The 23,005-nt window shown below is 45.9% G+C and overlaps 2 protein-coding genes across 4 annotated transcripts in view; one reads left to right on the top strand and one right to left on the bottom strand.

Annotated features, from left to right (window-relative positions):
• Nucleotides 1-15,415, top strand: part of SCAPER (S-phase cyclin A associated protein in the ER) — a 148,088-nt gene extending 132,673 nt beyond the window's left edge. For both annotated transcript variants that reach the window (XM_054169067.1, XM_054169068.1), the window contains exons 30-32: nucleotides 10,244-10,435; nucleotides 13,135-13,186; nucleotides 14,809-15,415. In XM_054169067.1, the coding sequence (XP_054025042.1) occupies nucleotides 10,244-10,435; nucleotides 13,135-13,186; nucleotides 14,809-14,903 (339 nt within the window). In that variant the 3' untranslated portion in view covers nucleotides 14,904-15,415. The remainder of the gene's footprint in view (nucleotides 1-10,243; nucleotides 10,436-13,134; nucleotides 13,187-14,808) is intronic.
• A 1,532-nt stretch (nucleotides 15,416-16,947) lies between these two features.
• On the bottom strand, nucleotides 16,948-20,367 carry ISL2 (ISL LIM homeobox 2). 2 transcript variants are annotated; one of them, XM_054169010.1, is made up of 6 exons: nucleotides 20,209-20,367; nucleotides 19,009-19,198; nucleotides 18,564-18,826; nucleotides 18,177-18,463; nucleotides 17,878-18,072; nucleotides 16,948-17,760 (listed from the first exon to the last, which is right to left on the bottom strand). In XM_054169010.1, exons 1-6 carry the CDS (start codon nucleotides 20,264-20,266, stop codon nucleotides 17,644-17,646), a joined length of 1,110 nt encoding a protein of 369 aa, XP_054024985.1. In that variant the 5' UTR covers nucleotides 20,267-20,367; the 3' UTR covers nucleotides 16,948-17,643. The 2 variants fall into 2 exon arrangements, with proteins under 2 accessions (XP_054024985.1, XP_054024984.1); XM_054169009.1 differs by having other exon boundaries at nucleotides 17,902-18,072; nucleotides 18,177-18,460.
• Nucleotides 20,368-23,005: the final 2,638 nt, after the last annotated feature.

Raw genomic sequence — 23,005 nt, 5'->3', positions numbered from 1 at the left:
GAATCTGTGTAGGAATTAATATGGGAAATGAATGCACTTACATTTATCTTATTATCTTATTCTTAAACTGTAAACACAAAATAATAAACTTAGCTCTTGGTGTCATAAAAGCCAGTACTTTCAACAACCTTAAAATATCATCTGTAACTAAGGCTTAGAAATGGGGGAGGAGAGAGAGAGAGACGTCAGCTGCTGCTGCCTTCAAAAAGCGATGTTCTAATCTTACTCCTGGGTCAGGAATAGAAGAGTTTGGTGGGCTCAACTTAATCCCCAGTGGACCTTTGTCTGCATCGAGAAAACACCACAGAGTTTGGCATAATCCTGCTTAATAAGTAGTTTCTTCTCAGCTAAGACCTGGGCATGGAACATTATGGGTTTGGCCAGTGGAGATCTGTTGGTGGAGCTGGACGCAGAAGCTCGTCCAACGCCTGCCTTTGCTCCACCTCCTTCCCACCCAGCCAGTCTCTTTTTCATGAGAATTGAAGTTCACACAGAAATGTAAAACAAAGTCTAAAGCCTGCAAATATTTAATCAGGCCCTGTGTACTATTGTCTGTCTCGCCTCATGTGCGAGGGAACTCCCTGTACTTCTCCCATAAGCTGTAAGTTTTCCAAGTGTGAGCAGGCCCACAGTGACTGTCCCCATGATGGCTGGCCCCATGCAGAGAGGACGCCAGCCTGCTCTCTGTTTGCAGCTTTGGGCTCGGGCAGTTGACAGCTGTTCCAAGCACTTGGATGCTGCTCTAAGGGTGGGAGCCTGCAAGAAGCCCAAAGAAGTCTCCCAAACCCAGTTAGTGTTTAGCTTAAGAAATACTTGATTGAAGCGATACGGAAACAGAAAACAAAATGCATTAAATCTTGGGAAGTGAGTACCATGGAAAATCTTGCTCGTCCTCCTCTCCCCTCAATAATGGGTAAACTGTAGCACATTTTTCACGGCGAAGAAGCACATTTCTTGCTCTCTGAAGCTTTTCTTCAGCCAGCTCTGTAACGCATCCAATGGCTCGATGTTTCACAGTCTTTGTAGCTGGTCATCAGATATTTTCACAAACCCTTTACATTTATTGTGGAAGACAGAAGACAAAATGTACTAGTAATAAAGTTCTAAGGCTTATAGCTTACTTGTGAGTATGGTTTTGGAGCGTGACAGAAAATGTTTGCTTTTGAAGAGAGAAATGCTCTCAGAGACGCAAGAAGATTATGTATGGTTTAGGCTGTAATATTGTCATTATTCATACCTCTGGGAATTTTAACCCAGACTAGCTAAGTCCTCAAGGACGATGGCAGAAATTTCTGCCAGTTGTGGGCTTAAACTTCTGTTGACTGAAGTCCTGTTTCTTCTCTGGCCTTTGAATCAAGACTTCATTGAATTCTTCATGCCTGGGCATGTGTTACATTAAAAAATAACCTCAAGGCATATTAAAATTATTTCCATTTTCTTGCAATGGAGCATATATTTTAACATATCTGTTTTAATATTATTTATTGCTGAATTAATCTATATATATCTCATTTGTTGTACCTAAGGCAACTTGTCATTTTGGGTGACATTTTTCTCAAGAGCTTTATATAAAGAGCTGTTTTATCTAGATTTCCCACTAGCATCACTTTTGGTAAACACTTCCACATGTTTACTGCACCACTGTTCTGCTATTTACTATTGTCCTATCCTAAATGCTCAAGTGGCTTAGGCTGATTACACCAAAACTTCTCAGAACTTTTTTTCCTTGTTACATATAGGCAGAGCACCACAGAATCTGTGTGCTTAAACCACAGAGCTAGCTCTAAAGGGTCAGTGCTCTGTAAATGTCATTTATGGGAAGACTAATGTTATTTCTGAGCACTGTTATCTTCCCTCTGAAAGCTCAAATGTGATGTTAAGAAAATAAGCAACTGGAATTTTTCAAACAGACAAAATTCTTATTTTAAAATTTGAATGTAGCCTTCTGGAACATTGTTTTTTGCATGCAAATGGCACTCCAATTCCTGATAAATGCTGGGAGGAATTGAGAACATTGTTTGCGCAGAGCCTTGCCAATAGTGGAGTTTACAAAATGGAAAGAAAGGAGCTTGACCTTAAAACAGGAGAAGAGCCTAAGTGGTGACATATTCTGCTGATTAAATACTAGCAGTATGAGATCTGTTTATGTAGAAGCAAAGAAATAATGCAGATCTAATTTTGAAGAGGCACTCTGGAGTATTAATATAAAGACTTAGTTCACTTGCAACATTATAAATAAGCTCACATCAAACAAAAAGATGTTTGATGGAGTACTGCAGTTACAGAGATCAGATTCATAGTTCCTGTTCAGTAAAGTTATTAGTTTGTACAAATTAGAATTGAAATTTATATAAATGATAAATAGAAAAGAAACAATAATAGTTCCCATACCAATGGTGCAGTTTTAGGATACCAATGTTTATAATGGGCCATGATCAAGACTGGAACCATAGTTCATACAAGATAGTGGAAAAGGCATGGAGTGTCCTTAGAGAACCATTAGCTTTTTAGTCTGAATGTGAAATACATTACTGCAGAAGAGCACAGTCAAGTAGAAGAGGACATTTTAATGCTTCATTTCATGAAAGTAAAAGGGAAATCTAGTGAGAAGTATGGTTTTCTAGAAAGTTAATTCATCTCAGTGAAAATACCCACAATTCTTTTTGAGTACCTGTGGAATACACTCTTTTGTTAGCATGCTATTCTCCAAGAGCTGAGGAAGGTTTCACTTCAGAAAGTTCAAAACTTGACAAAGTTATGATTCAAGTCCCGTTTTCCTTTATCCACTTCACAATAGTACAATTTTGTCTCACTTTTCACTTGATAAAAGAGCTACAAGTTCTAATTGGTCAGAATTACTAAAAAACACTGGTCTGACTGTAGAGTAGTAAGAACACAACCTTGTCGTGCAGAGTTGGTCACATGAGAGCAGTGCACTTAAATTACTTGTAAGGTTTTGTTCAAATCTGGACACTGGGGATTTTGTAACCTCAGATTTCAGTTCTTCTCCAGGGAACCTTTCTCTTTCCCTCTGCTATCTTCAAGCAGCAAGAAGCTGCTTTTTCTTTTGTGTATGAAAGAAACCAATAGGCTACAGAACACACCATAAGCTGAATCATCTTCCTGCTGCAGCGTTGCCAAGTAAGCATCCCTCTGCTACTGGCTTAAACAAAATGATTTTTAACTTGGAATAGTCTGATGAGGCTTGTTGGTTTGGGGTTTGTTTGGTGGGGGTCTTTTGGGTGGGTTTGTGTGTGTGTGTGTGTGTTTTTGCATTTGGTTTGGGTTTTTTTTGGTGGGTGGTGTTTTTATGTGGGGGTTTTTTGGTGGGTGATTTTTGGGTTTTGGTGGATTTTTTTGAGCGGAAAGCAACCACTGAGGAAGTAGTTGAATGGAATGGTAAATATTATTATCATTCTAGATGTGATGGATGTCGCATAGCTTTCTAAGGGTATGGATAATCTACAGCAAATGGTAATAGTTGATTCATAATGTTATGGTTGTCTGGTCTAGCACAGTTCAGTTCATTGAGAACTTGGCTTTCTGAATCTGTTGAATGCTCATTTATTTTGCTTTTCCATAGACAAAAATCTCACTGCTGGCTTTCTGTTCTTCCTGACCAGAAAAATTAATTAGCCTCTTTGAAAGATAATTCCAGTGTTTTTATGGTACATATGGACAGAAATAGCTGACATGAGTGATGCTTTTCCAGAGCTGTAAATGTCCAAGTGAAACAAGAAAATCTAAATTCCATCAGTAGAACTAGACTAAATACTGCTCTAAAAATCAGCACTTCTGCTCTGCAGTAATCCTGGACTAACCTTGCATAGTACACAAGGAGTGACAAAGTTCTTCGTCTGGGGCTGCACCATTCTCTCTTTTTTTTTTAATTTGCAGGAAAATATCTGACAATGTTTAACATAAGTGCATAGAGCCATTGAAAACCAGTCTGTGATCATAATCCTCTTCAAATCTCTGGAAGGTTTCAGGAAAAGTTTTAAATTCTATTAGTTTCTCTTCTTTGAAATGCTTTATGTATGTAAAATATGTGCAGTTGCAACTGGGACACTGAATTTTAGATGTCCACCAAAAATGCTATTCCATCATTTTTAAAAGTATAAATCATCACAAACCATTTGATTTGAACTGCTAGTTCTTAAAAAAGTAATATGCTATATATCTGCTATATATCTATGCTATGTATCTATTTAGGACATATGAATATATGAGTGATATGATTATATGAATTATCAGTTCGCTTCCATTTGGTTAATATTTGTTCAGTATTTCACGTACAGTCATTCTGAAACTTGCTGGCTGCTATTTCAGTTTTCTCAGCAAAAATCCTGTTTATTACTTGCAAGATGCTGATTATGAAGATATAATTTCAAAGACAAGAAAAGTCATATTTAATTTTCTTCTAAAATTGACCATTGGCATAGTAAGATTTCACTTCTTATTTGTAGTGTAAGAGCTGCTACATTCTCTGTCATTACTGTATGATTCCAAAGATCTAGATGCCATTAGTTACTACCCTGCTTTGACAAAAATACATACCTATGCATTTAACAGTAATTGTAGTTTTCATTCATGATAAAAGGAGTATAGAGAAAGATTTAGTTCAAGACAAGTGTATGTATACACAGTACATAAATAGAATGAGGAGGTGTTCACCAGAACACCTTTCCCTTACTAGTTCTCATGTGGTGGTTGTCCCTGTGCACTACAACAGTTACCTCCTTCAAGCAAGGAAAGAAGTTGCATTTCTGTCATTCTCATTCTTGCAGGATCATCAGAAAGTTATTTTTGAGCCCTCAGGGCTTCACAGGAAAATGAAATGATTTGCAGCATTCCCTTTAGTACCCAGAGGAAAATCTTAAGTTACTTGGGTCCACAGAGTTTGTTAGTTCCCTAGCAAAGGCCTTCAGTCCTGGGAGGATCTCCTTTGCAAGGTGCAGGAAGCTGTGGCAGGAGAGGAAGGCTGCAGGAGCTGTCCCAGTGGGAATACAAGGAAGAACTGCAGAATCCAGGATGGAACACCCTTCTGGTAGTCACCACAGGTCTGTAGCCAGACACTGTATCTGAGTGACAGTGGAAGCCTGATCTCCCTGCAAAACCACTGAATCACAGAAAACATCTGGCTGAAAGAGACCTCAAAGACCATCCAGTCCAAACCTTGACCCAGCACTGAAAGTTCATCATCAATCCATGTCCCTAATCATCAGGTCCCCAGGCTGCTAGAACGCCCCCAGGGATGGTGACTCTACCACTGCCCTGGGCAGACCATTCCAATGTTTGAGAACCCTTTCAGTGAAGAAGTATTTCCTAATATACAGCCAGTTTTTAATCCAATGCAGAGTGCACTTATCCGAGCCTTGTGCCAGGAGTTTCTGAAGGAGAATGCTGTGGGACAGTGTCAAAGCTTTTACTGAAGTCCAGGTAGACAATGACCATGGCCCAGCCAACTCCCATAATAAAACCATTCTCCCCTTTTGGGTGAGGTGTGCCCCATCTACTGACAGCAGGCCTGGCTGCTGTAAACCAACCCATGATCAAAAACCCCAGAGTTCTACTGGTGGCACCAGGCTTGAAGCCGGGAATTAATCTCATAGGTCGTCTTCAGTCTTTTTGGGTTGGTCCCTGCTACTGGAGGGGTGGAGGAGAACACTACCTGTGTTCCCACTCCCCTGACCAGTCAACTCAAGGCCCTGAAGTTCCTCTTGACAGCCCTCAGTTTTCTTTTTTCTAGTTCATCATTGCCTATTTGGAAAGTCAGTAGTGGGTAATAATGTGTGGGCCACACCAGGCTGGGGAGCTTTCTTGCCACATCACTAAGCCAGGCCCCAGGGAGGCAGCAGACTTCCCTGTGGGATGAGTCATGTCAGCAAATCATCCCTTCTCACCCTTTCAGGGGGAATCACCAGTAATAACCCTTCTCTTTTTTGTGGTGCTGACTACCTTACCTTTGGTAGGTCCTTGGGAGCATTTCCATCATTGTCACTGTTTGACTGTCCCATGGAGTCCAGAGCCCCATACCTGTTATTTAGGGGCAACTAGGAATGTGTGGGAGGCTGTGGGGGAAGTCATCTGCTTTGCAATGTAGGGACCTGTTTCCATTCACCCTAATTGTGAGCTCTAACTGATGATTGAGCCTGCTCTGGGGAAAGCAGGGTGTGACTCCACCAGTCTGTCACTGACTCAAACTCACTGATGCTTCTCAGCCTGCTCACAGAGATCTGTTACCCAGCAGTCAAGGTCCTCTGCCTGAGCACATCTCCCGCAGGTGAGCTCCGTGCTGGCCTCCTGCACCGATGTCACAGCTGAGCCACTCTGCAGCCTGATGCTTTCATGGTTGCAGGCCTTACCTCAAGCTCAGGCTAGGTAGCTGCATCAGTGGTGGTGGTTGGCAGCATGTGAGGAGGCCATCAGTGCTTCTGCACGGGGGCTGATCTCCTCAGTGAGAGACTCTTCCCCTGTGTGAACTGCTGCCCTGTTTGCTGGCACTCTGGGTCCCTGGGGGTGCTTAAGTAGGCCACGGAGGCTGCGACACCACCCACGCTTTGCTCACCTCTCATGAGAGTTCACCTCAACTTTAGTACTCTTCTGTACCACAGGGAGCTTTAATTTTTTTGATTGATTGTCCTTTTTTATTGCTCAAGTGCTGTGTGGCATATTGCTGGCTTCTGTCATTGTAGTATGTTTTGAAAGACTGACTTTTATACTGCTTCAGACTTTCACAGCTAGATAAATTGCAGCAAATAGCCAAGCAATATACTGTACAGTGAACACTCACCCAGGTAAACTTGAAGGAAAAATGAATTCCATCTTGAGACTTCAGAAGTCATGAATCATGTTTTCCTCAGTGATAAACTTCAGAAATACTAATACAGTGGATCAGGATGGTTATTGCAGTTGTGAGCGCAGAATGCATTTTTCCAGAGTCACACAGGAGCATGGATAGCTTGGCAGGGCAGCACAGAGTGCCTGACCCTCTGGCTATTGGAGATTAAGCAAATTAGTGGGACCTGTAGGACACTATAAACTGGTGGGAGTGACAGAAGATAACTAATAGGCAACCTTAAAAGGTGTTGCTCAGTGAAAAGTTCCCACAGGTCATCACATTAGTCATTGTGCTGGACAGTCAGTGTGGATTCAGTAGGAAAGCTGGAAATTCAGATTCCAAGCAGGGTAAATTATATTATTAAAGGTGACTTTTAGCAGAGGTTGAAAGTAAACAAAGTCATGTTTAGAGTGGCATACATCGTGCAGCCTTGCTGTCACCTTACAGGGAGTAGAGGATGCTTCAGCTCAACACGATAAAGGATTTAAGATGCTCTGGCCTCTCATTTCCCTCAGGCTTTTACACGGAGAGCAGCCGGTGCTGTTGGCTTGTAACCCTGAATCGTACCACCATATTCTGTAAGAGGGGCCTCACCTCAGAGATTAATCAGGGTCTTGAGTCTGACTGGTAGCACAGAGACAAACTTCATTAATTCATCATGAAGTAGCATTTCAGAAACACGCTTGCTGTGTCTCTTACCTATGCTTAAGTTTGGGTAGGGTTATTCTAACATTCACTGTGTTGCAGCTAAAATAAATTGAGCTAAGCAGTTGCAGTTTCTTTGGAATTTATTTAGGTTAAGGATGAGCAAAACCAATGAAGTTCTATGAATATCTATAAATGTTGGAAGTAAGCAACATTTTTTAAGAAATAAAGAAAACTTTAATGTCAATTGGCTGTTCTGGATAACATGAAAAAGGAGCTTGTATTAATTTGATAGTTCTCATTCAGAAAAAGAAAACCACAAGCAAATATTAATGGCACCAATGCATATATGTGAAGTTAAGTAGGTGCTTAAATATTTGGCTGTACAGAAATGTGGTGATTTAATTAGGATCTTGTTACATTTGACAGGCATATCTGACTTTCAGACTAGAGAGAAGGCAACAAGAAAAGCTAACTCTAGGTAAATGTGTTGGGACTCCAGTATGTGGCAGGAGGAAAAGCAAGCTTCCTGCACTGCATTTCATTAAGGAGTTTTACCTTGTATTAGAGCATTTTTTTTAGATAAATACTCCAAGCCTGGAAACCTTGCTAGAATCATTAAGCCAAGTCAGTGTTTAAGGGGGGGGGCAGGGAAGGATTTAAAACAAAATAAAAATAAAATAAAGATGAGCCTTTTTTCACCATAAAGAAGTCATAGGCAAGGCTTCCATTTTTTCATTGTTCATCTGTTAGGTCAAGTACTGGACTTCACTTGCTCCACCCGCTGACAGTGAAACAAGGAATACATGCTCTGATAGAGGTTTATTTGTTTGGGTTTTTTCCCCAGTAAGAGGTGACTCATGACTTCTTTTTCAGAGTACATAATGTAGGTGTATCAGGTTTAGTAGCTGCATTAGTACAATGAGCTGAAATCATCAAATTGATTCCACATGTGATAAATACCAGATTAAAATAACTAACAGCCCTTACATATACACTTCCCTGTCTTAAATGTCAGTATCATAGTACTAAAAATGTTGAAAATAAAAGAAAAAAAATCATAATTCCATGGAAGCCATTTGATTATCAGCACTATTAGTTTGGCAAGAGTTCTGTAATTGTCCGTGGCATTGTTAGAGCAGGTAAAGGAAGTGAAGTGTGCAATGAAAAACTCACCAAAACTTGTTTTTTCCCTCTGCCTGTTCACCAAGTGTACAGTGGCCAGTAAAAAGAAGTTAAGGGATGTGTTGTTCTGCCCTTGATCAGAAATAGCAATTGCAGTTCTTTTAGTATGGTTACAATTGATTTTAAGCACTTTCCTGATTGTAACATTTCCCATAAACCCCCATGGATTTATTTATATAATAACCACTCTGCTTAATTTAAAATTCACACAGTAATCCCACACTGGAAAGGCAGCTCCTTACTTAGTGGGTGGGAACCAACAGTTAAGTTTAGAATCATCCAAATACTTCAGTGATATTTTCCTCAAGACAGTGTCTGAATGCATGCTGAATTGTCACGTATTTGGCCATCTTTTAAAAATTCCTCCTATCTTTAAGGGCATGGAGACATTTCTACTGGTATTTTAAAAGGGTTTCAATGCCTTTTTGGCTGGTGAACTAAAAAAAATGCAAACTATTACTTTGTTGCTCTTGTTTTATCAACTGAGAGTTTGCTCTGAAGGTATTGTTAAAAGTACTTTGAAAACTTGTAAATCCCTGTAATTTATGTTCCTGTGGTCTCAACTGCTTCTTTCTGTCCTTCTGGTTTTAATTTGAATGCAGTCTTGTCTGGGTGTGTACCTGTAAAATGGTGTTTTTCCAAGTACAATTTACAGTCGTGACCCTCCATTTTACAGTGTTCTAACCTTATAGGAGCTTCCTCCTATGCCAAAAAGCCAACTTTGGGTCAAACAGCTCTTTCATATTATAATTGTCTAATCAAGCTTACTTGGAACAGATCTGATTTTGGCATTTTTTAGTTTATCACAAAGACTTTATAAGAATATCGACTAAGTTGGAAAGGTTCCTTTGCAGGAGACCAGTAATAGCATCGCCTTACTTCTTCAGATGTACACAGTTGTAAACTTAGCCTGCTTCATGACAACAGTCCCATTTATCTAAACAATTCTCCTTTTAGAGTCAATGGCACTGATAGAAACCGAGATAAGAAATACAGATGGGAGGATCTTTCTGAGTCTTTACTTACTGAAACTCCTTGCTGCATGGCTTACAATCGCCTTTTCTTTTTGGTGCCTGAGAGCGCGTGGCAGACATCTATGGTGAAACAGGGTCCTCTCCAATTGCCAGAGAGATCTCTAGTAAAGGCTGATTGAGCTTCAGCAGAGTTTTTACAGTCCTGGGGATTGTTTTCTTGAGTTTTTGCTCCCCACATGCTTACTGTATTTAAATGGCAGGGGCTGGGGTTGTTTGTTTTGTAGCTCTAACTTACAATAGTCCCTTGACTGTAATTCTGTGAGTTAAGATCTAAAATTATCTGTGTTATTGTAATCTGCAGATTAATCCCCTTCTCTGCCTTTTTGGATTGTACAGGAAAAAGAAGTTTCACAGCCTTAGCTTTATTTATCTGCAATAAAAAGTAATACTTGCACAGCAAAATGGAAGGGTTTATTTTTAGTATTTACTTATTGGCCACGCTCATTTTTTTAGCATGACTTCAGCACCCTTGGTGGTTAGCAGGAAGAGAAGAAGAGACAGATCACGTGTTTTAATGTTGTTACGTTTGTATTTTCAGATCATTGTACAATCTGGCCGCCACCCCACAGTGCTGCAGAAACTATGCCAGCTGCCTTTCCAGTATTTCAGTGATCCTCGTTTAATCAAAGTGCTCTTCCCTTCGCTAATAGCTGCTTGTTACAATAACCCTCAGAACAAGATCATCCTGGAACAGGAGATGAGCTCTGTTTTGCTTGCCACGTTCATCCAGGTAGTTATTGCAGTAACGTAACAGCAAGTGTGCAGGGTAGCTGCAACAGTTTTTCTTGCTTTTGCTGTGTATATGGAAATCATTTGATATAACTTAATCAAGTAAACAGCATTGAAGTACCTTAAGATTCTCTGCAGCTCTTTTGAAACCGCAGATTATGCCTGTACTTGAGGCAGCTTATAACGCTGAAAGGTTACTGAGTAGTTCAGGTTCTCGCTATCACGTGCAGAATCCTGTTTTCATTAGAAAAGTTATTGGATGTGCTGGGAAGATTTGATGTAGATCCTGCTGTTAGAGGACAATTCTTAAAATATTTATTTTTTCAAGACTAGGGCACATAGAGCACATCTGAAATGGGCATATTAATGTGTTTACAGAGAAATGTACAATTGTATACTGTGTACAGGAGATTTACAGAGAACTGGACGGAAGTGTATAATTTTTTTTTGCAGAAAATATACAGGGCATACATTACCAAGTCTAATCTTGAAATCTTTATTTTCAACAATCAGCCGCTGAGATCATTATGGATACTGTTTCGAATAAGGATTTACAGCATTTTTGTTCCCTTTGTTTAAATGTATATGCTGTGCTTTATATATATCAGATTTTGTGCATGCCTTATGTTTCCCGTACACTTCATTGGCTGTTGCCAATAAATAAATGCAGGTTTTGTAAACGCTGTACTATTAAAAAACAGTATGTGTTTAGGACTGTAGTAACTCTGTATCGGTTACCTGAAAGTTCCTGTTGTTGATACAGAAATGTTAGTCAAACTCTTTTTCCTAATGCTTTACAGCGAGTCCAAGTGTTAGGCTGCGCAGATCTGGGAGAGAAGGCACAAGAATTAAATGCTCACTAAAGGTCTTCACATAACATCAAAATTCTGAGTGCAACTACTTCTTATCTTTTTAATAGTAAAAATAATTGCATTGCAGTTCAAAAAAAAAGTTTGCAACATAGTGTTAAAAGAATTTGCTGTATAGTAATGAACTTCTGGTTAAATATAAAGCAGTAATTCACCTTTTAGTTCAGCTTTCTTATAGTGAAACTACAGATTTTGGTGTTAAAGTTGCAGTGGCAAAAGATAATTTAATTGTGACAAGTAAATGCAGCAAGTTAAGTTTGTTTTTTCAGCTAAAAAAAATGCGAAAGTGGAGCAGAATGTTCCCTATATGAATACTTAAGGTTATTTATTTTGATTTCTGTGCTATGAGAGAGAGAAGCATTTAAATCCTTAGCAGTTATGGCAAAGTGTAAGTATATTTACAAGGGTGGATATTATTAATTTGATTTCCAATTAGATTGTATTTCAGGTTCCTAGTCCACATACTATTCTTGCAGGCCTTTAAAAAAAAGGTGTTACATAAAAATGTGGAAGATCCTTGTGCACTGTAAAATGTCCCATATTTACTGACTTCACTAAAACTTTAGTATTTTACCCATTTTAAACTCAGCATTTTCAAATGTTGCACATGCACAGACCAATTCTGAAGGGAACCAGAATGTGCTCAGGTACCCACACACACAGACGAGGTTTGCCTCTACTTCTTTTTCAGCTCGCTGCTGGTTGTCAAGCAAATCTCTCATTTGTTTCAGCAGAAGATTTGGGAAAGACTAAAATGTTGCCCCGTGACTAGAAAAAACGGTTTTTCCTATACCAGGGAATGCAAAAAGAAGTCCTGTTTACGTAAAAGTTTTGTGGTGTGTACAAATATAACACTTAAATACAGTGTGTTAGATGTGTGCAGTGTAAATCAAAGGAAAGTGATGGATTTTACAATGACGCACATTATACCTCCCTACCACCAGATTCATTTCTATCATCTGAAATTTGCATCATCCTTGTTATTTGTGTTACTTCTGTTTCTAGATGTGCTGAAATAATAATAATAATAATTTTAAAAAAAAACCAAACCACCCATTTAGGAATATCCATGATTTGCTAAACTGTATCTCATGTCAAACCATGCTGTCTGTGCTCACTGAGTGCTCGAACAAGAGACAGGATCCTAACAGCCCTCTCAGTACTGGGGCAGCTGACTTGCATAATCCTGCATTGTTCTGCAGGATGTGGGTGTCCCTCCTGACTCCAGGGGGTGCAGCATCCTGTCAGATAGCAGCGGGGATCACGCAGCGTGTTGGGCACGCACCGCAGCTGGTTACGCAGCCGGCTGCCACTGTGGCCAGAGCTCAGCACCTCCCTGGGAGAGCTTCACAAGCTCTCAGGAAATAACAGGATCTCAGGCTCCCTGGGTCACTGGAAAGCACAGCCGATGAAATTGGGCTGATTCAAGAATTACACAAGTGGATATTTGGAGTCAGGAGCATAAACCTAAACCTCCATTTGTTTTAGAGAAACACAGCCATAGTAAATGTTCTCTTAAATTAAAGGCAATGATAATAACTATTTCCTAGGAAGATGTTGAAATCTTGTTCTTCCTGTTGTCTATTCAAATACTTTTTCCTTCCAGATAAGGTATGAATAAAGGTACAAAATCCACTATATGTTACAGAATTCAGCTGCTGGCAGTATTCTGTTATGATATGTAGCAAACAATTCAGAGTTTGTTAATTTACAGATTTCATAAAGCATTTTTGAGTGACCATGGAGACTTAAAAGTGTTGGTATAATTCTTCAGATAACAGATCTGAAAACCTGATGCTGATTCTTTTGTTTTGTTTTTTTCCCTGCCTAGGATTTTGCACAGAGTTCAGGCCAAATGGATAATCAGTTCTCTCAGCAGAGGGGTACGTCTCCAGTCACATTTAACAGAGTAGCAATTGAGTAACAAAATGTATAGGCATTATATTTTACTGTGATTTAAACATTTGGAATTTGCATCAGCATGAAAGGAATACAGTAAATTGCACCATGGATTTACAGTTTGGGGAGAGGCTCCCTAGCTTTCGTTCTTATTGTACATGTGTTCCAGGCTGCTGCTCACTGTGTCAGGAATTCAGACTGTTAATCTTTATTAAATGCTATGTGGTATCATGTCTTAAAATGTGATACTGTATGTGCACATATTTAATTAGCTGTCACAAAGGCTACCTTCAAAAGTTTCAGGTTGCAGAGAAGGCACACAGCCATGAAAATACACCCAGGGAGACAAAAATTAGTAAAATACTGTCCTGTAATTATCCCATAAAGTTTGTCAGGTTGCTGAAGCCTTGTTTGTTGTAAATGCTGTGCAAAATGTAGTTAAACTCTTTAGGCTAAACGTGAAAGATTCTCAGCCGAGATGGCTGTTGTTAAACACATCTGAAATTCAAGCACGTTGATGGGAATCTGGTCCTGAGTCACCCATATTTTGCAAAAAGTACTTTGTTTGGGCAATCTTTTCTCCCTCGTAGCTAGCAGAAATCCACCACCATTTTGCTGAACATTTGGCAGAACGTGAGCATTTCTAGGTCTCAAACATAAGCTTTGTGTTTAAAAATAAATTTTAACATAAGAAATTATGAATATTTTTACTGTCAACATTATACCTCTTAGTCTGAGTCAGCCATGTGCAGTGTCTGCAACACAGACTTTCCAGGATTGTGTTTGCATGAGAATCTGCTCAAGAAACATATAAAGTCCAAGTGGAAAACTGCTTTCTGTTTTCACAATGCAAACTGGATGAACTTTTAAACAAAGATGACTATGTGGTGACATGTGAGTGTGATTTCTAAACATTCCCCACTTTAAAAAAAGCTGACTCAATTGACAGTATAAGCAGGATTATTTTAATTTTATTTTCATACCACTCAGATGTGAAGGATGGTGTCCCTGAAAAACCACATGGGAACAATAACGCTGCTCAGAATGAAACTTGAAAGGGCAGACTTCATTGTTAGGTGCAGCAAGACGCTGCTCTAAGGGTGGGAGCCCATGAACCGGCACATGCATGTGTAGTCCTCTTCATGTCGCCAGCAATACTCATAGGAGTAAAAGCTGTATTTGTAATCATGCTGTGAGCTTTGGGGGAATCAGGGACCAAAACTCCTCCACGGCCTTTTGTGGAAAAAGAAGCTGCTAAGCGGAGCAGATCGTGAAGCTGCACAAATTTGAATGAGGTGGAATTGGTCCCGGGATGGGTCCAAGAAGATAAAATGTGTAAAGATTTATAATGTTCCAAATGCATGAAGCAGAGAGCCTGATCCAAAAGTTCTAAGCCTTTGCTCACCAGAGCCCTCAGCGTCCATTTTTAAAGCCAAACCTTGATGTTCAGAGCTCCACAGAAGTGTTACCCCATGATTTGGGAAGTTCCTGGTGGGGAGAGCGGAGTATCTTGAATTGGCTTGAATTGTCTGCATGCTCATTATTCTTGTTTTATTACCACCTTAAGAGGAAATAACTTGGTAATTTTATGTTCTGTCTTCAACAGAAAAAATTTTCAGTTCTCAAGACTTTCTTGAGCTGTCCAACAGATTCCCCCGCCAGTCCTGGGAAGAAGCTCGACAGTTCTTCTTGAAAAAATAAGTGTTGTATTTGTTTTTTAAATCCCTAACATCGTCACGCTGACCAGTTCCTGCTGACTACCTTAAGAGGCTGTTCCCAGCAGTTTTTGATACTCTAAATACTTATGCTGTAGATATATAATTTGCACTATTTATATCCTAAGTACTGTAGATACTTTCAAGTTATGTTTTGTAATTTTGGTAATTTGAGTTGATTTCTTTCACTTATCCTGTGTCATGACTTGGGTGTTTTGTTCCCAGAGATGTGGTGGTACTTGCACTGCAGAACTGCTTAAGTAAGATTGCAAATGGAGAATGTTCTATATATCTTGTAATAAATTAACTTATTCTGTCTGTAGTATGACTTCTGCATTACAAATGTTGGTGTGTTGGAACTACCTTAAGCAACATGAGGCTCCAAGAGAAAAACAAAAAATACTCCTAAGCTGTATTTCCAGTTAATGACAAGGTGAAAGAATTTGTCCCGTTTGGCCTGAAGGAAAATTCACTTACAATTTTGGGGCGATTTCGGCTAAATCACACAATAATTGAATTTTTTTAAAACCACACACGTTTTTAACGTTTTGATAAGACTTTAATAACACTTGTTTAAACCTCCTGCTGTTCTCCTACTGGTGAAGGCTCGATGAAGCCGCATTAAAAGGCAGAACCGGCGCGTGTCTCGTCCCGGTTTATTTCCCGCGCCGGCTCGGCCCGCGCGCGAGGCGGCTCTGAGGGGGCGCGGGGACGGCTCGGCGCTCCCTCAGGGAACGGCCGGCAGGACCGCGCCGAGCCCGGGCCGCTGGCGGCTCACGGGCACCACGGCCGTCCCTGTCCCCTCTTCGCGGCCCCATGAGCCGGGGCCAGCAGCCAGGCCCGGCTCGCACCTGAGCCGGTGACGGCAATCCCGATCCACCCGGCTGGCCGGCCGCGCGGCCTGAGGCGAGGCCGCGGCCTGAGGCGGGATCGGGGCTTGCGCATGGATTTGGGTGCCGTGGCCGCCGCCTCGGAGGCAATTTCACGGCCCGGGCGGCCTCGCTGCCAGGTAACGGAAGCCGCATACTTTAGTCTAAGCCTGGGAGAGCGCGGAGAGCTGAAACCCGACCCGACAGGAGCCAGGTAACTGAGGGGGCCCCGCGGCGGGGTTGGGAGCGAGTGGGAAACCCCCTTCCCACCTGTCCCCGAGCCAGGGGGGCGGCCTGCCCCGGCGGCAGCAGGAGTCCCTGGCTGAGGCGACCTCTTCGCCGCTCTCGACGGCTCGTTTCCGGGAACCCGGCCTGCGCCGTTCACCCCGACGGCAACTGCGGGTCGCCGTGCTGGCCGGCTCTCCCGCGGGTGCCAGGTCTCTGCACACCCGCTTCCTCAGCCCCTCGGAAGTGATGGAGTTGTACCCCACCAGGGCGCCGCTCTGCCCACCTTGCAGCTCGGGGGGGCCTCCGGTAGGGCCCAGTTCTCCCCCCTTCGCGCTTCCTGAGGGTGCGGGAGCGATTGCCTGGGGGGAGGGACGCGGGGGCCGCTCGCTGTGGTTTAAGGTTGCTCGAACCTGCGATCCCGCCGGGAGCGCGTTCCCGTTCGGGTAACGGGGAGGGAGCGGGAGCCGAGGCAGCCCCTGCCGCGCTCCCAGGTGATGCCAAAAACAGATAAGGAGCCGCCGCCTGAGTCTAGACTGGGGGATGAATACACGCTGCGCCGCCGCCCCAGGGGAGCCTCCGTGGCCCCCAGAGAGGAGGCAAGGCGGCCCCGTACCACGGCAGGTGCGGGCACGACCCGGCCGGCCCCAGGGGCTGCTCCGAAAGGGAAACCTGCGCTCCGCCTCCCCGGCTATAAATAACCGTCCCCGGTCGGGAAAGCCGATTAGCGCGTTATGGGCAGGCCGTGCCGGCAAAGCTGGGGTTGTGCCCATCCCGACCCGCGCCCCGATCCTGCCCGCAGCGCGATTCCACAGACGATTTGTCCCTCCCGCCCTCTTCTGTTTTGGTTTGTTGTTTGTTTTTTGTTTGTTTGTTTGTTTGTTTGTTTCGTTTCAAGCCTTTCCTCTTTTTTTTTTTTTTATTAAGTCCAAAATATTTAATCCCACTATTCAACCGCTGACTCTGACAATAAATAACAATAACTTACTTTTGTTCGTTAAAGGCTCAAACAATCCGTCCTCCGTCCATTGATAACTTAACATTAGTACTGCTTTTCCCGTTAAAAAAAGTCTCGTTTCCGTGTCCCATGTTTCCAGCGATCTTGCGGGGCCGGGCGCCGCGGCCCGGGAGAGGCATCAGCGTGAGATGAGGCTGGACGGCGCGGCTTCGCGGAGGGAGGGTCAGTCCGGCTCCGCGGCTACGGAAAGGCGCGCGCGCCGGAGGAATCTCTCCTCCTTTTGTTATTATTATTTCTTTTTGTCTTTTCCCTTCCAAAATGGGAAGAAAAGCTGTCCGCGGCGCAAGCGGCGGGCGAGGCAACCTGTCACCGCGCCGGACTCCAGCCGGCAAATCCGCGTTTCTTTGGGGAAAAGAAACATCGAAATCCGCAGGGCGGAAAACCCAAAATAACGAAATAATCAGGGCAGGGGCTCTCTCTCCGGTCTGGTCAAGGCAGCGAGGATCCCGGTGCTTTTTTGGCCGTCAGCAACATAATTTTTGTTTGTTTTTAAATAAGAATAATTAAAAAACAAAGGCGTTAGTCCGGCGCTCTGGGAGCGGCCCGGGGCCGGGTGTCTCATGCAGGGAGCGCAGGCATGCGGAAGTCCCGCGGCGGCGGGTGGTCGGGCCACTTCACGTCTCGGCCGGGCTGGGCACCATGCTGTTGGGGGTGTCGGGAAGCTGGGAGGACAGCGAGGTCACGTCGCTGCCGGAGGAGGTGCCCAAGGAGCCAGACTCGGAGAAGGAGACCTGGGGGAGCAGCGGCGGTGAGGGTCCAGCACGGTACTTCCCGCCCCGTCCCCGTCCCGCAGAGCCCAGGCCCAGCTGGCCAGAGCCTTCCCGCCCCCCTTGGCCCGACGGGACGGCCCGATCCGACGCGGTGCGGCTCACCAGCTGCTGGAAAGCGGCGGGCTGCTCCAGGTCACTCTGCAGGGCGAACTCGCTGAGTGCCTTCCAGGGTGGTTGGTAGGTCTGGACCTCCACAGCGCTGCCCTGTACGGCGCTCTCGTGGCGGATGGGGCTGCCGGCCACCAGTGGAGTCCCGGTGAGGCCCTGCAGGCTCTGCGGGAAGCACATGGAGCTTCAGCGTGGCTGCTGCTCGATCCCGCCAGCCCGGGACACCCTCCCACCCAACTCCCTCCCTGGAGAGGCGGGCGGGTGCTCACCGTCTTGTCGCTGTGCTGCTGCTGCTGAAGCTGTTTCATGAGGATGGACTTCTTCTTGTCCTTGCAGCGCTTGTTCTGGAACCAGACGCGGATGACACGGGGACTGAGCCCCGTCATCTCCACCAACTGCTCCTTCATTAGGGCGTCGGGGCGTGGGTTCGCGGCGTAGCAGGTCCGCAGAGTGTGCAGCTGCTTTTCGTTCAGCACCGTCCGCACGCGGGTGGTCTTCTCTGCCGCCTTGTGCGCCGGCGGCCGCGGGGCGGGCGGCCGTCCGGGCACCGGTTCTGCTGTGGGCGAGGAGGGCGCGCACCGTCAGCTCCGTCGCCTGCCCTCCCTCCGCAGCTATCCCCCCGTCCTCCCGTTGCCCGCCCCGAGGGGAGCCGGTACCTGCGAGGTGCGCGGCGTTAGTGGGCGGCGGTAGCGAGGGGCTGCACGGCCCACGGGCGGCGGTGCCGTCGTGGGGCGACCCGTGGTCAGCGCGGCAGAGCAGGTCGCGCTCCCGCAGGCAGAACTGGTCTCCAGGCAGGAGCTGGCGGCCGCAGGCGGCGCAGCGGAAGCACTCCAGGTGGTAAACGTGATCGCGGGCGCGCATCACCAGGTCGCTGCTGCTGAAGGCTGCCCGGCACTGGGCGCACTTGATGCCGAAGAGCCTGCGGGGACGTGACACGCCGTCAGGGCCCGCGGCCGCGCCGTCGGGAGGCGCCGCGAGGGCGATCAGCAGCCGAGACTCAGGTTTTCGTTTGGGGGAAATTGGGGGGTTTCAGGGACTTTTGTGCTGTTTCAGGTTTGGTTTTGGTTTTGGTTTTAACGAGTGTGGGCGGACTCGGGTCACCTGCTGTAATCCCGCTTGCAGTAGGCTTTGCCGTCACGAAGAAAGCATGTGCAGGTCTCGTCCAGGGGCTGCCCGCACTCGGCACACTTAAGACAGGCGACGTGCCACTCCAGGTCCGGCGATACCCGCAGCAAGAAGGGGTCCTGGATGCGGCCCCCGCAGCCTGCGCACAGGGCCAGCCCCGGCCGCCCTGCCGGGAGCGAGCGGGACACGGTCAGGGGCAGCGATGAGCAAGAGAAAAACCCCAGCAACGAGGGAAAGACATTTTTAATATACATTATAAAAACAAACAAACAAACGAACAAACAAACAAACCACTATTTTTTCTTTTTCCTTTTCCAAACTAAGAAGAAAGAGAAATAAAGACAGAATCATGGAGAAAACTAAGGGACAGAAATGCGAGAGAAATAAGTACAGTCAGAAACAAAAAATCATTAAAACAAACAAAGCTGATCTAGGAAAGTAAATGCAGGACACAGACATCAAAGTAGAATGTCGGAAAAAGAAATAAAAGCGGGAACACAGAAATAGGAAAACAAAAGTTGATGAAAACCGGAAAGAAATAAAATGAAATTAAAATGAAATTACAAAACAAGAACAAAAACGACGAAAAAAAACACCAAAAAGAGCCAGTTAAAATGGGAACATGGGTACATGAAAACATTAAGAACAAGAAATCAAAGAGACAGAAAAAGATATAAAACCAAACAAAAAGAAAAAAACGGGAAGAGAAAGAAAATAAACCCGGAAAGAGGCATCTAAACGAAGATGGACAAAACGAAACACAGAAAGAGAGAAAGAAAGAAAAACGGTAACACGGGCAGAAAAAGAGAGACGGAAAGGGAAAAAAGGCAGAGGGAAGAAGGGGTGAAAATGGACACAACAGAAAGAAAACTGATCAGCAGCGCGGAGAGCCAAAGGGACAACCAGTCAGTAAGAAACGGAGCCAGCGGGGCCGGGGAGCCCTGGGCACGAATGGGAATCGCGGCACCGGCGATGCCAGGGGCTGAGCCTGCAGCCGTCCGCGTCCGCCGCGTTACCGCAGCCTTTCCCGGCACTGTCACCGCGCCCGCGGGTCCGGGCCGGCGTGGCGCTGCGACCTCCAGCCCGCCCGACGGCAGCGGCGGCCGGATCTCGGCTCCGCAGCGTCCCGCAGCGTCCCGCGCCCGCCCCGCGTTGGGTAGCGCTGCGCGCACTTACTCTTGGAAGGCTCCCCCATGGCGCCCGGGAGCGGCCGCGGGAGAAGGATGTCCACCATGCGGGCGGCCCCTGTGCACCGGCCGCGATGCGCGATGCGGGATGCGGCGCCGCCGCTCCACCACTACCCGCGCCGCGCGGGGCGGGGGCCGCGCGGGGCGGGGGCCGCACCCGCCCCCCCGGGCCGTGCCGTGATGTCAGCGCGCACCGGCCGCGGGGCGGGGGGGGCGGTGCTGACCTCACCGCGCGGCCCCCAGAGGCGATTGGCGGCCGCGGAGAGGGAGCCCGCGGATTGGCCATGCTGAACAATGGGCGCGCGGCGGGGCGCGGAGTGGTGCGGGAGATCGGCTCGGCACAGCCCGACGCTGGCTCGGACGGGGCGGTCAACCCTGTGCGCCGCGGGACACGCTCCTCCGCGGGTCCAGTGGATGCGCACCTCAGCCCCTGGCGCCCCGGGAGGCCGCGGGACCCATCCGACAGCCACGGCCGACCGCGGGACACGCTGATTGCCTCGCGCGGTGCCCGGCACCCATCTCCCCGGGCCCGTAGGCGAAGTGGACGGCGGCACCGCAGCCTGAAGGACGGAGATTCATTCTAGCTTTTTAATCTGTTCTCCCTCATATTTTCCTTGGGGTTTAGTTCTCTTCTTATTTCCTCCGTTTATTTTCATTTTCTTGTTCTTTCCTCTCTTGCCTTGTACTTCATCGTCCCTTTTATCTGCGTTTCGGCGTGTCTCGCGCAGGTGCTTGCGGAAGGGCGCAGCAGGGCAGTCCCCGGCGCTGCGCGGAGGCGCATTCCCCCGGCAGGCGGGAAGAGAGCTCGGCAACAGATGTCGGCTCAAGGCTACGGGCCCGCGGAGCGATTCCCTGCCGTGGGGCGCGCACGGGAGGGCTGCTTCGCGGACCTGAACGGGACTGCCGGCATCATCGGGGCGGCCGTCGTGGGCAGCAGATGTGTGACAAGTTGAAATTAGAGGGGGGGAAAAGACTATTTTACAGTATCTTTGTGCACCTGATCCCATTCCTGCAGCTGAACCTCTACTACTGCTTTTTATTCCTTCCATTAATTTTTCCTTCCTCTTTCTCCCCAGTCTCTAAGAATTCTTGTGTTTTAGCAGAAAACTAGGGAGAGCATTTCAGTGATTTTTGACTCAGTTTAAAATTCCTAAAGACCTCAGCACAACAGCACAAGTAGCTCTAAAAGTCCATGAAAACTTATGCACGCTGAACTGGAATTGAGACTGCTGCTGTCCTGAGGCTTCGGTCCTGTTCCTATCCTCCATGCAATTGCCTTTTTCATTTTATATAGGGAATTTGACAGGCATAGACCAACTGTACAGTAAGATCATGGAGACTTTACATTCTGGCTCAGGAAGGGCTGTGCTTACTTTGCTTAGAGGAGGGAGGCAGGATGGGTTTTCCAGATAAAGCACTTCTTTTTTTTGAGTTTGGTACCCTATAGGTATGCAACCCCAGAAGCTGGGGTGGGGGAGAGGGTGATTTGGATCACCAGTGTTTGACTGTTTTGACACACACTCCCCAGCCTGACCACAACCCTTGCTATACCTTTGAGGACCCCCAATATTGAAAACAAACATTTAGGTTTGCACAAGTGCTGAGGAGGGGAGGATGGTGTTTTGGGTACCCACTTCAACAGGAGCATGTGCCACCAGGTGATTTTGGCATCTCTGTCAGCCCCTGCATGTGTGAAGGTGCAGAGGTGCGTGTGGCAATGACATCTTCAGGACAGGGTGAGCTCATGTGTCCCCTGCCTGTGTGACAGTGGCAGGGTGGCTGTCAGGGTTTGTGGTCCAACCACCGTATGCCATTAGTATGGTTCCTTTGCCAGTGGCAGAGTTAAGCTGGGAGGTGAGCGACACAAAGGGCATTAGAAAAGTTTGTCTGGCACTTCAAACTGGGGTGACCCTGTGGGATGGGTAGTGGGAACCTCTACACTGCTGCCATGGGTGTGAGGCCACGCAACATGTCCTGGATAGGTGGAAAAGGGGTACAGAAGGGTGACTTCAGTCTGAGCCAGACTCCTCTTAGTCCTGCATGAGTCAGTATCTGCATGTGTTAACAATAAAGCAAAAATAAAATGTCAGAGTGATAGGAGAATGAGGCACGTCTAAGAATACAGCAGCTTGGCAGGGCTGCTCCATGTTGCATCACTCTTTTCTCATTCGAGGCCAGGGTCCTTTCTGGTCTCCTAAACCTCCCACCAGCTCAGGGACAGGAAAGGTTACAGCTGAGCCAGATGAACTTTTCCAAACAGGCTCAAAGCTGCGCTGTGAGCACACCGGTGCCCATACAGAGCAATGCACTGACAGCAGGCAGCTATGCTGGGACTCACCTGAGTTCCTGATCAGGCATGTAGGAACACAGTGGGCAGTGCTGCACGGGCAGATGACTAGAAACACCCCACCCCCCCAAAGAATTTGCAGGGATATGCTGAAAGCCCTGAACCTCCTCTAGATGATGTACAAAATGCTTTAAAATTATATAGGTAATGCCAAGAGGCATAAAACCATCTTGGTACCACCAAGTTTTACAAACAGGTTAATATTGGTTCATTTAAGGGAGAGTAAGGGAAAGCACATTGTAATATCATGGAATAATTCAGGTTGGGAGTGACTTGTGGAAAACTGCTTTCGGGTCACTTGGACCCGATGGAAGCAATAGCTAGTTGAAACTAAATGCAGTGTCTCCTACCACACTGATTGATTACTCCTTGCTCTCTTCCACCCAGTGAAGGGTTTCCAGTCACATTGGGGGGCAATTCAAGTTGGGTTCAGTGCAAG

This window comes from Dryobates pubescens, chromosome 17 (genome assembly GCF_014839835.1).
Source record: "Dryobates pubescens isolate bDryPub1 chromosome 17, bDryPub1.pri, whole genome shotgun sequence".
Taxonomy (NCBI): domain Eukaryota; kingdom Metazoa; phylum Chordata; class Aves; order Piciformes; family Picidae; genus Dryobates; species Dryobates pubescens.
Note: the sequence above shows the minus strand (reverse complement) of the source record. Positions and strands in the feature narration are given on the sequence as shown.